Genomic DNA, 16,263 nt, shown 5'->3' on the forward strand with positions numbered 1-16,263 from the left:
CTTAGAAAGGATTTTTAAAATACCATTATTTCTTATAAAAATAAAGGGTCTGCTTAGCAAATACAAGTGTTATGCAACATACTTCACTTTAAAGTAAGTAGTTTTTAAAATGTCTTGGTCAATTAAAAAATAGATTGTGTGTATTCATCCTGTTACATCACCTTTTCAAGGTTGAAATCAAAATCTTTCTCAAGCATTTCAAGATACCATACGAAAGCAAATGTTTAAGATTAACTCAATTCTTCTGACTACAAGATTAATATGTAAAATAGGAAAACTATTAAAATAAGTTACCATTCCTTCTTAAAGTGACTCGATCTTTTATTTCCACAATTTAAAATGGATAAATCTTTACACTAAGAATAAAACATCAAATGTACAATGAAACTTATACTTGCTCAAGTGCAACAAAATGTATACTTACACAGACTTTCACACATTTTTAAAATTTGGAATTATTACTCTTTATAATAATAACAGAAAAACTGAAAATAGGTACACTATGCATTTGGAGTTCAGTTTCCATGTATAAATATTAGACAATATAATACCTATGAGTTTATTATTATATTAAAGTTACTCACAGTTTCATAGTCATACCAAGTAGCATTAGGGATATATGCACTCACTGTACTTGCTCCCTAAAATAAAGCAAGATAATTTATATATATATATATGTATATATATTTTTTTACTTCAACACTTAGCAGAAGAGAATCATATCAAACATTAAGTAGAATTTTCAGAGTGAAGTGAAAAAGAAAACTTCCTTCATATTTTTACATGCCAATATTTCCTTGAAATAATAATCAAAAGGCTATTTTACTAGTTTTAGATAACATCATAATGTTAAATATTCCAACAGCAAAGATGAAATGAATGGCAACTAAAGTAATTGATGAATGAATTCATATTGTTATAATCTTATGGTAGTTGAGTGTATGAACACATTCATTTCTCTTTATTTCTATGGCATATAGAATTTTAAGTAATAGGTAAAAAACAAATATTTCATTCCATTATTTTCTCAATATTTTCATACAATCCACTGATTTTCAAGTTCTCCTTTATTTACAACATAGCAAATTTCAATGTCTATGTCCATTTGAGTGAGAGTTCCTTATAATTACTAAGATTTAATTTCATAGGCAAAGCTTTCTTTTTCATAATAATACTAATTTTATATAATTTTCTTCTCCCCAGTTACATACTATACTTTTGAAAAGCAAAAATCTACTTAATATATTTCTAATTTTTCAAAACTTCTTCTACATTATAGAATTTAACTTGACATTTATCAAATTGAAACCGTCTATTGCGTGACATCCAGTTCCCAGATGTTTTGTCATTTAGTGTGGATTTGGTTATACAAAATTATCTTTAAGCAATAAACATATTAAAATTGTAATAAATCCTACCTGTTTCAAGACAGGGGTAATAAGTAATGAGGGGCCCCATAAGAACTGAGTGTCTTCAATCCAGCTATTAGTATCCTCATAAAACCTAAGAATAATGACAATGTTTACATTACAAAGACAAAAAATAAGTTTATCCAAATTCTTCATTTGGTTTATATTTTACGGTTCCCCCTGGGAATAATTATTAGTTTTAATTTTACTTGTTTGATATGTTATTTTGAATCTATAGTTCTTATGCCCTTATAGTTCATCTGACACTCAAACAAAGGAAGGAAGGGAGATATTGATGAAAGGAGAGACAGAGGGAGAGAGGAAATTAGTTCATTTGGAATAAAAAAAAATCTATTATACAGGATAAAGTACCTTTTAATCTGTAATAAACAACTATTCTGTTTAACTCATTTTCTCCTGTTAGGTTCATCAAGTGCCAGAAATCTTTCATATTCTACTTTTTTCCCCTTAAACTTTTTCTTTATAAACTCCCATTTTGACTTAGATTTGAAAGGATTTTTTTTTAATTGTTATTTCCCCAATACATTTTTTTTCTACTGTACAGCACGGTGACCCAGTTACACACAACATGTATACATTCTATTTTCTCATATTATCATGCTCCATCATAAGTGACTAGATATATACAATGGAATACTACTCAGCCATAAAAAAGAACAAAATAATGCCATTTGCCGCAACATGGATGGAACTAGAGACTCTCATCCTGAGTGAAGTAAGTCAGAAAGAGAAAGACAAATACCATATGATATCACTTATATATGAAAGGATCTTTAATCACTTCTTAAGCAAAGGCCCTGCTTTGGTCAAAATATAAAAAGACAAGAATAATTCATTGTTTTGTAACTATACTATATTTGATCTATATTCAGATGACTTTCACCATATAAATGATTATGCTTTTAATAATTCTATATTTAATCTTACTGATATAATTTTTTCTAATGTATTCTATATATCTTTGTCCTTTTGAGTTCTATACTAGTCTCATATTTCTAGATTAATCTTGTTCAATTCACCAAACTAACTATATTTACTACTGACATTCCACAGTATCAAATCACTTATGCAAATATAAGAACAAGTAGCAAAAATGTACTTGACAGCTTGATTTGCCTCCATTAATTTTCTTTATATGTCTGAATATAATTTGAAAGACACTGGAATTCTTGAACATAGTACTCACTCATGAAGAATTGGCCTTGCAACTGTTTCTCCAAACATATGGGCTTTATAAAATAAAGTGTAGAGGAAAGGCAACAAGGTATAACGAATATTCAAATAGTGCTTTGATGAATTAACCAGAAGAGAATTCTGTCCAAAAAATGCTGGATCCTGATGCTGTGGGATAAATAGAGGAATTGAAATGAGAAACTTAAAATATGAATAAAAATTAAAATAGTAGCATTTAGTCTATTTTTGAAAACCAAAATGTATACTTTTTTACTTGTTTATATAAAGTTGAGATTACTCCTATTTCAACATCAAAATGTATGAATATTTCTAGTTTTCATTCATTCATTTGGATAAATGCATTAGTTAAATTTTGATTTAAAGTACATTTAAATACATACACACACTCAGAGAAGATGAAAAAATATTTTAACAAAGAGTTCTTCCTTTCCATTATTTGAGGTAGATTGAATTAATTGGCTCTAACTTTTGCTATGTAACTTCACAGTCCCTACCTCTAAAGGTGGAGCATGTTTCCCCACCACTTGCCTTTGTGCTCAGCCATATGACAATTTTTGGCCAAGTGAGTCTTAGTACATGTGACAATCTCAAGTAAGGGCTTGAAATGTACTTCCTGGGAGACTTGCTGCCTTGTGTTTTGCCACTGTCATGAGAACAATAAGCCTAGGTGGTCTGCCAGCCCAAGGATACAGAGAATAGAGCTGCCTGGCCAGCCTGTAGGCTTACACCTTGAAGGACAGCCTCCCTGACAAGCCCAAGCTACATCAACTGACTCTCTCAACCATAGTGTAGAGATGTGAGCAAAGCTGCTAGGATCTCCTACAGTGGGTAACAAAATTAACTAGGAGAACCAGCTACCATCTCCCTGGACTTACCATAGTTATTTACCTGAAAGCTATATATCCCTTTGTCTGCTTCCAAGAAATCAATGAGCATGGTGGGATTACACTTCAGGCCCCTTCCTGGGAGATACAGGAACTTCTAGCAGTCAACTTTAAGGACTTCCCACAGGCGTGACTGAACTTCCTTAGAATTGGGCTGTAGTATATGACTCTGCCTATTAAATCTTCTTTTCTGCCTTCATCTTTGTCAGGTTCAGACCTGAATTGTGATCTAAGGCTCTCTCCACTTTACCCTCCCACCCTATTACCCTCCCCATATATTTCACCAATAAATCTCTGATACGTCTAATTCTGTCTTGGCGTTGCTTTTCGGAGAACAGAAATGAACATAAAGTGTAATATAATTTATATCAGGGTCTTCCATGAATACAAATTTCTTGAAGCATTATTTAGGTAGATTAGGAAGTGACTAATATTCAATTTACACATTTTACCTATATAGTATCATGCATGCTTCCTTCCAAGCTGAGCTCTGAGTGTCTATCCCTCTTCTCAAACAGAATTAAGTCCCAATGTGTGACAGTGAATAATTTCTTAACCAACATGCACTTAATTGACTTAATGCTTCACCTAATTTCCCCATTCCTTCTGAAAAATATGCCTATTATGAGAACCCACAGCATGCAGAATGCTAATGGTTGGTATATTAGCCTCCCGATAGTTAAGATGCCATGTTTTAAGTGTTAGTTTGATATTTTTCTTCTGTCATTCCAGTTTTATTTATTACAGAATGACCCTGGATTCAAAATACTTTCGCAAGTGTCTTTAATTTCCTGTGTATCTTTAGTAAAATAAAAACCTATTTTTTTTTTTTTTTTTGCTTTTTAGGGCCACACCTCCAGCATATGGAGGTTCCCAGGCTAGGAGTCCAGTCAGAGCTACAGCTGTCTGCCTACACCACAGCCGCAGCAATGCCAGATCTGAGCCACATCTGTGACCTATACCACAGCTCATGGCAACACTGATTCCGTAATCATCTGAGCAAGGATCGAACCGGCAATCTCATGATTCCTACTCAGATTCGTTTCTGCTGCACTCTCTGAAAATCTTTAATATTATATTTTTAAGAAAGAAAAGTTCGTATTAAAATGTAAGAATCCAGACTCAAGAAGCTTTAGCTTTAATTTAAAATATTGTGATTTAAAACGTGTATATGCTTCAGGCTTAAAGAAAATATTTATGTTTTAACTGTGTCATGATTGTCTTATACGACTATATTTTTATATATATAATATGTATAGGCCTTGAGAAGAGGACTTCTAACTCTTCTTTACAAAATATACTACAAACTTTTATTTATTTATTTATTTATTTATTTATTTATTTTGCTTTTTAGGGCCACACCCACAGCATATGGAAGTTCCCAGGCTTGAGGTCGAATTGGAGCTGCAGCTGCCAGCCTACACCACAGCCACAGCAATACCAGATCTGATGCATGTCTGTGACATACACCACCGCTCATGGCAATGCCAGATCCTTAACCAACTGAGAAAGGCCAGGGATTGCACTTGCATCCTCATGGATATTAGTCAGATTCATTTCTACTGCACCCACAATGAGAACTCCCACTACAACTTTTATATCAGATCTCCTATAGGTGTGAATGTAAGTACATTGCTAAAAATAAAATTATGTTTTATTTTGAAACATGCAGAACAAGAGGCATTTACCTCATATCCCTGAGCATTATGGTTTCTGGAAAATGGATAAAAAGCCCCAAGTTGCATCCACCTTCGGCAAAGTTCTTCTGTGGTTTCAACCACAAATCCACAGATATCTGCCCCAACCTAAATAATATATATATATATACATATTATTTATAGTGTAAAAGTTCTCAAGTTTTCCCAGAGCATCACATTTTATGCCTTAATTGATTAATTTGCATTAACTTACAATCTTTGTTTTACTGTCTTCATATACTCTTCCTTAGCCTGGTTTCTCTGTTTTCTACTTTTGCCACATACTTGCATCTAATTCAAATGTACAAAGCTGAAATTTTTTTTTTTTTTTTTTTTGGCTGGTGGAGGGTTTGTCCACGGCTGTGGCATGACAAGGTTCCTGGGCCCAGTATTAAACTTGCATCACAGCAGTGGCCCAAGCCACAGCAGTGACAATACCAGATCCTTAACCACCAGGCCACCAGGTAACTCACTGAAATTGTTTTATTAAAATGTGTTGCATGTTGTTTTTTTTTTTTTTTTTTTGCTTTTTAGGGCTACACCTGAACTGTAACTCCGGCCTATACCACAACAACAGCAATGCCAGGTCCAAGACATGTCTGTGACCTACACTGCAGCTCACAGCAATGCTGAAACTCCAACCCACTGAGCGAGGCCAGGGATCAAACCCACAGCCTCATGGATACTAGTCAAATTCATTACCACAACAAATGTATTGCTTCTTAAACCAAAACTTGCCTCCTATGACTTGTTTTTTCCCATTTATAATATATTACTGTAGAACTAAAATATTTTTTAAAATTGCCAGATGTGTGTTCATATATAATTGCATTCTTCTTCCTTCAAGGACCCAAGAGAAAAAAAATTACTATTCTTAATTAAGTATTTACTGCTTATAAGCATTTTTCTAAATTGTATATATATATATAATATATAATGTTGTTTTGCATGTTTATTAACTACATAAATGGCATGTTGTATGTATTATACTGCATTTCACTTTTTTCACAAAATATTATTTTTGTGAGATTAAATTATGTTGATACGGCCATGGTTCTCTACTGCACAGGATCCCATCACTATAAAATAGGCTTCTATGAAATATATATATGTATATATAGATATATGTTTCTTTGTCAATATGTAAAAAACTTTTTTTTTTCTGTAGAATACACTCACACACACACATGTCCTTATTTTCCTGACTTACTGGAAATGTACATTTATTAATCAAAATGGTTGGAATCATTTATAAGCATGGTCACAGTACAGAAGAGTTCCCATTGCTCTATTTACTTTCCAAATTCCAATATTTTCAGACTTTTACTTTTTAGCTATCTATACATATTAAATATATCTCATCAAAGTTTTTACTTGCATTTATATGATTACTAGGAAAGTTGAGAATTTTTTCATATTTTTTATTGAGTCCATATGGGTCACTTATTGAGTCTATTTCTATAGAATTGCCTTATATATCTTTTGCTAATTTTTCTATTTTTTTTTACTTTCTACAGATTTGTAATAGGTTCTTCAAATTAAATACTAATCATTATTGGCTATATGAATTGAAAAGATAATTTTCCAGTAGTAGGTAACATTTTATTTTTAACTTTTTAAAATAGACTTTTGTTGAACAGAAGTTTTGATTTGTCATAACCAGATTCGTGTTTCTTAATTATGTGTACCTTCTATGTTCTTTTAAGGAGTTCTCTCAACCTAACATCATAATGTTACCTACTTATATTTTTTTCTAAGATGTTTAAAGTTTACTTTTTTTTTTTTTGGTCTTTTTGTCTTTTGTTGTTGTTGCTGTTGTTGTTGTTGCTATTTCTTGGGCCGCTCCCATGGCATATGGAGGTTCCCAGGCTAGGGGTCGAATCAGAGCTGTAGCCACCAGCCTACGCCAGAGCCACAGCAACGCAGGATCCGAGCCGCGTCTGCAACCTACACCACAGCTCACGGCAACGCCGGATCGTTAACCCACTGAGCAAGGGCAGGGACCGAACCCGCAACCTCATGGTTCCTAGTCGGATTCGTTAACCACTGCACCACGACGGGAACTCCTAAAGTTTACTTTTAACATACATGTTGTGTATAGTATGAGACATGGAGCCATTTTATTTTTTAAGTGGAGGATTAATTGTCCATGTGAATAGTTGATACTTTCCTCATTGATCTACAGTGATAGTGTGACCATTAAACAAAATTCCATTTATGCATGAGCCCATGTCTGATTTTGCCATATTAGTCAATTTGAATATTCAGTTAGATATCACTGTGTTACATTGCTCTTTTATTTGGTAAGGCAAATCCTTGTGCTCTTTTCTACTTTAAATTGTATTGTCTTCCAGACTAAGTTTAGAATAATATTTTATGTTCTCCAAATTCCTTTAATAGTTTAAATTGGAACATCATTAAATTTGGATAACTGGGAAGAATGTATATTTCTAATATATTGAGACTTCTTATCTGTGAACATTGTATATCTTTATTTAGTTAAGATTTTTCTCAAAAAGTCCTACACTTAGTTTGAATATTGTTTATTAATTAGTTGCTACACTATATAACAGCTTATCTTGAAATATATTATGATATTGCTTTTTTTTCTTTTTTTTGAACAAAAACTTGCCAGGTATTGGTCTATTTTATTCAAAATTTCAGAGTATCCTTTGTACCTTGACTTTGTTAATTTTTCTCTAGACACATTGCTCTCACTGCATTCATTTCTTATTTTCATGAACTATATCTTTCTTTAGGTTTATTCCATTTTTCTTTTTCTGTTTTCTTAAATTCATGCACTCCACCAATTAATATTCAATCCTTCTTTGTTTTTAATCTGAATATCTAAGACTAAAAGTTTTCCTCTAAGTACCAATTTAGCTGATATCCTACAGTTCTGATATAAAGTGCAATTATTAACATTCAGTTCTAAGGTTTCCCCCTCATTTCCATTAAGTTTATTTTGGTGAATCATTTGGTAATAGAATTTTTTAGTTTCCAAATTTAAGACTCATGTGTTTTCTTTTTGTTTGGTTTGTTTTTGGTCTTCATTTTGTTCAATCCATATGAGAAAAAGAATAAATGAATTACTACAATATCCTAAATATTTTACATTTATTTTATTATGTAATGGCCCTCTTATTATTGAATATTAACATTACATAGTTCTTTTTTGCTTGAGATAGAGACTTACCAGATTTCTTATGTTTAGAATTGCCTAGTATACATTTTCTCTGCTTTAAACATTTGGGAAATTTATCTGTCTTTATCATTTATCTTTTAAATAGAGGAAACAGCTTTATTATTTTTTTAACCTAAACTGATAGTCTAGTATTTTAAATTATCTCTTTTTGATACTGTTTGATACTGTTACCACAATGCAAAATTTCTCTACCATTTCTCTGGTGTTTTATATTTATTATATAAGCCTTTTCTATGCTTTGTTTATCTTGTTTTTGTTTCATGAATTAGTTTTATTTGATTAAATTTTGTTTCCATTTTTCCAATCTAATGGCTGGAATGCTATAAACATCATTCACATTCTTAGTTTTCTCATAAATTTTGTAAGAATAAAGATTGAAACTTTCTGTCACATGCCTTAATCATTTTAGTGAAAATCATTAAAATGATAATATTACAAAATTAAGTGCAATTACAGTTTTTATAAATAACATTAAAACTGCTTACCAGAGGTATTCCAAACAAACTGAACTCCAGCATTCCTGTAATAGACCATTCCATTTGTTCCCATGAAGCAGTATTGTCTCCTAACCAATGTGCAGCATGACTTCCAGATCCAGCAAAAGTTGACCGGGTGAGAATAAAGCTTCTTTTATTATGAAAAACTCTTTCTACAGCTCTAAAAATAACATCAACATTTATTTTAAATAATACTGATGTTCATAAATTCTAAAATCTTAACTTACAGTTCCTAGAGCCAAGCTATAACATTTGCAACTATTTCCTCAATATTTTATATCAATTTTGTGTTTAGCGGTTCATATTTACTTAAATATGATCTGATCAAACACAGAGAAAAGAAATCTTTTAAAAATGATTTAGACTTCAAATGACTTTCTTTTCCAAACTAAACATGTGCTTTTTGTATCCACTCAATAGTTTTTTTTGAAATGTTTGATTCAAATCCATTAAAATCTCTTTATAATACAAAATGTAGTAATCTGAACTAGAAGCCAATACATATTTTGTGGTGCAATGATGCTAATTATATCTTATTGTCTGCATTTTCAAATATAGCAAGCAATGTTGAAATAAAATTTATGTATTTGATAGGTATTTTATTTTGTTTCTATAAGTGCAGCATCCTCAAATACTAGCATTGTTCATTTTAGATCTATGAGTACTGAGTATTGCTGACAATTCTTTTCCTCAATTGGAAAATAATCAGAAAAAAGCTATAAAAGTTTAATTCATCATATAAAATTGTCTGGACTACCTTAATAAAACTACAATAATATTCTCAGGTGTTTTTTCTATACCATTATCTTTATAATATGAACTAGTGTTGTTTTCCCTTTCTATAATTTATTTACTTATAAACTACGATATATAATGCTCTACTGAGTTTAAGTAAGGTAAACAAACATTATGAAGATAATGCATAAAATTTTGATATCTTGGTATGACTTGGGACCAGACAAACATGGGCTTGAATTAAAACTTGATCACAGTTGTTTAACTATGAGATAATTTAAAATTTATTGACCCAGAATCTGGGTTTTATTAACTACTGCATTATAGGTACTTATTCAATGCTTGAAAAATAGTAGGCAATCAACATGTAATTGTCCCTTTTGTTATGTATCATGTTCCTTTTTTTATATACAAGTAACATATTCTATTAGAAAATTACTTTGTGAGATACTACATAGAAAACTACATTTAAAAATTATTATTTTTATTATTATTATTATTATTTTTTACTTTTTAGGGCCTCACCCATGGCATATGGAAGTTCTCAGGCTAGGGGTCCTACACCATAGCCACAAGCAATGTCAGATCTGAGCCATGTCTGTGACCTACACCACAGCTCACCGCAACACCAGATCTTAACCTATGAGTGAGATCAGGGATCAAACCCACATCCTCATGGATACTAGTCTGGTTCTTAACCATTGAGCCATGACAGGAACTCCAAAAACTACATTTTAACTGAAGCCTTTGTTTTTTAAAAATAAAGACTTGTTCGAGAAACACTATTCTCCTGGGGCAATTGTGAGGTTCATGCTTAGATCACACATTCAAAGGTAGCAAACTGAACCAAAATTTGGAAAGATAATTTAAATCTATGAATTTAAAAAGGATCACAGGTAAATACGTATACCATGTAGTTCTTGATAACTAAGTTCCAAATTTGTGAATATTGGTAAAAGAAGTGATGCTTTTAATGCTCTAATTTTTTATCATGAAAATATTATCTTTCTTCACTTTCCAACTCTCGTTATTATCCACTATATGTAAACTCCCAAATCTATTTCTAGACAATAAATATGAAAGGGGTTTCTGAAAAAAAACTGTACTTACTTCTCTGTGGCTATAGCCATGCTGTATCCATAGAGGCTATGAACATCGTACTGTTTCCCCCAGTACTGCACAGAATCCATGCAAACTGTTTTGGCATACAGGAGTTTGTCAAGAATACCTTAGAAAAAATATATAAGAAATCTTTATTAAGAAATATTTCGCCATTTTAAACTTTACAGTTCTTAAATGACATGCTATGTAATATCATATTTAGTTAAAAAAATAATGAAAGATGACAACTTATGCTAAGTCCCAGTCTCAACTCTCCACTCTTATTAATTAACCATTAGATTTGCATTTACAGTAATAAATATTGTTTCTTAGCTTCAATAATAAACAAATCATGAAAAAATAGACTTTACCATAATAAATAAATAAATATCTTCTGTATTCTACATCATAAAATTATGTATCCACTTGAATTCTTTATAATTTATTTAAATATAATCTAATTCCACACATGTAGACTTGTAACACAATTAGAAACCATTCAAATCTCTGCTTTTCAGCTTTTATTATGCTTTAATTTGCAGGCTTGTATGGTGTTATAATAATTACTGCCATCTTTCTTCAGATGTCCTTACAGCAATCAATCCCCCTGAGAGTATCTCTTTCTTGGTTTACATTTTTACCCACTCTTAATGGTGAAAGCATGTCTTTAGAATACATGAGTTTTAACTATCCACATTGATATATCTAATAACCTCACAGATTCAAAGCAGAGGGCTCATGATAAAATTTTATCACTTAAATTATGATTTCAAACTAATTTTATTTATTTTCATTAATTATTTAATAATGGCAATTAATAAGAGGTAAAGATAAATCAATATTCTATACCAAAGTTTAAAAGCATGCCCCTTTTCTTAGGCATAAATATTTTGGCCCAAAGTAAGACAGGCAAATAAATGAAAAAATACATTTTCTTCAGGGTCTCTAAAATATATCAAAGTTTATGACTGAGAAATACATGCTAGAATTTCCAAGTAAATAGGAAAATTACTTTCAGTTAATCATAAGGAGATAATTAAATTAAATTTACCTGGAGTAAAAGGAGGATAATTTAGTTTGTTGTCACTGCATCCTTTCTCTGAGCCATGAACAAAGCTGGAAACTTCGTTCATGTCCTGAATGGATATAAAATAAAGAACAGCAGATTATAATTATAAATCATGTAAACAGATACTATTTGCTTGCAAATATTCTATATAGGACAACCATGATGTTCCTTTACTCCTAGAGACAAATATAAGCTACTAACGTACAAACCTGCTTAACTATATTCATTACATGATTCTGCTTCTGGCTATGAACAAAACATCATACTGAGAAAAACTATACTATTTGCTTTTGCATAAGTGTATATACCAGAAAATAACAAAGGTAGGGATTTGAATACAACCAAAATGTATTTCATTTTCCTAGTTTTAATTATAAAGAACTAATTATGTACATTAAAAGTAATAAGCAACTGTTTTTTCTTTTTGTTTTCTTTTTACATTGCCTAAGCCACAGCCATAGCAATGCCATATCTGACCTACACCACAGCTTGTGGCAAGGCCAGATCCTTAACCCACTGGACGAGGCCAGGGATCGAATCTGCATCCTTACGGATATTAGTTGGATTCTTAACCTGCTGAGCCACAACAGGAAATACAGCAAATGTCTTTTCTAAATGGTTCAATCAGTCTTCTCACTGTGTCTGTCACTATACATATTTTCAACACATTTATTTACTCAACATATTTCATTAATTTTAGCTGGTTATTTATCACATTTCTATGATGTGCACTGCTAGCAGCTAGTCACAGCATTCTTTGCTTAGCCCACAAATCCTATACTCTCATGAGAGAATGAAACTGAAAAAAGGCTAATAGCATTTTAGTATTCTAATGAAAATAGTTATGACCTCACTGAATCCCTGGAAGAGTCTCAGGGAACCCCAGGACTGCTGGACTATATCATAAGAACCAGTGACTTAAATATCTCTTGGAGTCAAGAGTTGTGGGGTATTGTGTTTATGGATTTTCTTGCTGCATAAACTGAGGCCCCAACATTGTCTTGCTACTTACTAATTCTATGTCCATAACTAGTTAAGTAAAATCTTTGTGCTAAAAAAGACAATTCATGTAAAATACACATCACACTACAAATGGTCAAGAAGTGTGTATTTCTCCTTCTCCTTGATTGAATAAATAAATTATTACATGAATAATTTAAATAATGGCAAGTAATAATGAGAACTTCAGGAAAGTAGAGATGTTGTGACATAAACAGACAAAAAAATTTAGCTATTCCCTGATATCCATTAGCTCCTCTTCCAAAAATTCTGTGCAGCTGTAATACTTTTGAATATCATCCCTGATGTTCTCTCTGTGTTCTCTGTGTTCAAGCTTACTAGACATTTTTTTTTTCTGAAATACAGAATTCTGGGATCATCAAATAGTTTCACTCTTCAAATGTTGTTATAGTTTATGTAACAAAAGACCCTACATCATTGATTATCATCTAGTATTATTTTAATCATAAACCTAGCAGCAGGCATCAATAGCTACAGATATAAAACTTCATGCAAGGAAAATTTTAAATACCAGCATTTTCCTTTAATAACTTTACCAATAATATAGGATTTTATTGTTGTTTATCTTGAGATAAAACAATCTACTGCCAATTTTGATTTGTTCTATTTCATAACTTACTAAGGAGAAAGAAAGTTTCTTAAGGATGAGAGTTTATTCAGGTCCAATTGCTTGACTATTGCAGATTTTAGTAAATGTTTTAGGAGTTGCACTACTATAGCCTAATCTCCCAAGTCTTATTAACTATTTTTCAATATAAATTATTAGTCCTAAAGATATAACACCTTAATGACAGAAATGAAATATACTTTACACAGTATATTACTGGATAAGAAAAAATCTCAATTTAGTTTTTAGTTTTTATTCTTTTTCTAAACCAAGAACATGAAGGTATGATATTTATACATTCTGGAAAAATAATGTTATTTTTATGTTCAATACACTACAAGATATATTTTAGCAAACTAATGATTATTTTATGGAATAATAATTCAATATTCATAGTCCAAAATCACAGGTCTAAAATAACTACTTACAATCCAAAGCCCATCATAATCCACTACTTGATGGAAAATGCTGCACTCATTTGCCCACCATTCTATGCACTTCGGGCTAGTGAAATCAGGGTATACTGTTAATCCTGGCCATACCTGGAAGAATAGATTATTCACATATATACATAAATAAAAGGCAACATGAATAAAAGACTGTTTCAAGGTTAAACCACTAATAAGTCGTACTGAAGAAATTCAAATCCAGGCAATCTCATATCTAAGTTGATGCTATTAAACACAACATACAGTATGCCTCTTTTTATGATTTATGATTCTTCAAATTATTTTACTTATTATTTAAAATAATGACATTAGGCATTATTTTCAGATGTATTGCGATAGATAATATTATCCAAATTATGCATATTGGCTTTCTAGTCTGTCGATATTCAATAAAATAGGTCTTACCAAAATATATTATATGAAATATTAACATGCATTATGTGAAGGAATATTGGCTTTTGTTTGCTGGTAGAGCTTCAATTGTTTGAAGAAAATTCTCACTAGAAATTTTAACTTTTATGAATGTGATAAAAAAGTTACAGTTACAATATTCTTTTCTTTTTTGTCTTTTTAGGACCAAACCCATGGCATATGGAAGTTCCCAGAATACAGATTGAATTGGAGCCCTAGCTGCCGGCCTGTACCACAGCCACAGCAATGCCAGATTCGAGCTGCTTCCACAACCTATGCCACAGCCTGCAGCAATGCAGGATCCTTAACCTACTGAGCAAGCCAGAGGACAAACCTGCATCCTTATGGATATTAGTTGGGCCATAATGGGAACTCCACAATATTCTTTATTATTATAAATAATACTATAAACAATGTTTTTAAAAATTGGTATTTTCTCCTGTTTTATTTCCTTTCAGTAAATTACAGAAGTGGAATTATCAAGTCAATGTTATCTAGGCATTATGGTTTTTGATATGTCTTACAAAGTTGTCTCCAAAACAATATTTATCCTGGTTAAAAACTATGCCTTTGGGAGCTAGGTGGATTCCTAAACCACTCCTCATTACTTCTGTGATATGAGGAAAGTTACTTTACCTCTCTCAAATTCACTTTTTTTAATCAGAAATTAATCATTTTAATTATAGCTATTTCATGACTTTACTGTGCTGATGTAAACCATAAATCTTAATACCCTCCATATAAGTACTGAATTTATGTGTATTTATTTTACATCAAATTATCAGAACTTTTGTAACAATCCAATTATTTATCATATTTTATGATCATTAGTTTTAATTGTTTACTTATTAAAAAGTATCTGTCTACTTACAAAAATTGTTTTAGAGATAACTGGATATTTCCTCTAAAATTTCTCTATGCAATTAAAATGTCAAATCCAGATTTGAAAGAAAATACACACAGAGACACTTAAAATATTTTGCTGTTGCACAATGGGAAATCTGAGCAACACAAAATTAATGAATATCATACTTTACCTCTCCAATAATTGCTGTAGTTCCATCTGACTCATTTATCCAAACATTTTGTGCAGTTCCCCTATCATAGGTTTCATATGCTGCTCCATTGGCAAGTTTCTGTATGGAAATTGCAGGGTCCTAATAATAGAAAGAAGAAACTACAGAAAATCTATTAATTTGCAAACATGTAAATACTAAAAATGTGTTAATATATATTCAGTTATTACCAAGATGATGACATATTTCTGACCGTGGTCATGCAAATCTTGAACAAATTCAGGGAGCCCATTAAATGCAACATGATCATAAGTAAAGTCTTTTTTGTCTTCCATATAGTCAATATCAGTGACCTGTGTATCCTGAAAATTAGCAGAGCATATTACAATATGAGTGAAAAAGAACCCTCTATCAATTCAACATTTAAGTCCAAAAAATCTGTATTAAAAATATAATGACTAAAAGCTAAATGAATTTAATGAATTTAGATCTTCTTTATTTCACTAAAGACACAGTGATATTATTTATAAAACTAGTTTTCCTAATTCTTTTTGTTTGTTTGTTTGTTTTTAGGGCCACATCTGTGGCATATGGAAGATTTCAGGCTAGGGACTGAATCGGAGATATAGCTGCCGGCCTACACCACAGCAATGCAGGATTTGAGCCATGTCTGAGACCTACACCACAGCTCACAGCAAGGCCAGATCCTTAACCCACTGAGCGAGGCCAGGGATCAAACCCACATACTCATGTATCCTAGTCAGATTCATTAACCACTGAGCCATGAAGGGAACTGTAGTTTTTCTAATTCTAATGTACAAAAGCATTAAATTATTATTCATATATGTTTCAGTTATCACTGGATATGTATTATGTCATGTATATTATATACAAATATAGATTTGTTGTGTAAAAAACAAAAGCCTGTACATTATATAAAATATACTA

At 31.5% G+C, this 16,263-nt stretch overlaps 1 protein-coding gene across 1 annotated transcript in view; it reads right to left on the reverse strand.

Moving 5' to 3' along the window:
- Positions 1-16,263, reverse strand: part of SI (sucrase-isomaltase) — a 79,764-nt gene that overhangs the window by 50,277 nt on the left and 13,224 nt on the right. Inside the window, exons 10-19 of the mRNA XM_047755123.1 lie at positions 15,546-15,677; positions 15,337-15,456; positions 13,868-13,981; positions 11,795-11,879; positions 10,753-10,870; positions 8,896-9,067; positions 5,197-5,313; positions 2,617-2,771; positions 1,419-1,503; positions 585-641 (exon numbers count right to left, since the gene is read on the reverse strand). Coding sequence (XP_047611079.1) covers positions 585-641; positions 1,419-1,503; positions 2,617-2,771; positions 5,197-5,313; positions 8,896-9,067; positions 10,753-10,870; positions 11,795-11,879; positions 13,868-13,981; positions 15,337-15,456; positions 15,546-15,677 — 1,155 coding nt within the window. The remainder of the gene's footprint in view (positions 1-584; positions 642-1,418; positions 1,504-2,616; positions 2,772-5,196; positions 5,314-8,895; positions 9,068-10,752; positions 10,871-11,794; positions 11,880-13,867; positions 13,982-15,336; positions 15,457-15,545; positions 15,678-16,263) is intronic.

The sequence above is a fragment of the Phacochoerus africanus genome, chromosome 1 (genome assembly GCF_016906955.1).
Source record: "Phacochoerus africanus isolate WHEZ1 chromosome 1, ROS_Pafr_v1, whole genome shotgun sequence".
Lineage (NCBI taxonomy): Eukaryota > Metazoa > Chordata > Mammalia > Artiodactyla > Suidae > Phacochoerus > Phacochoerus africanus.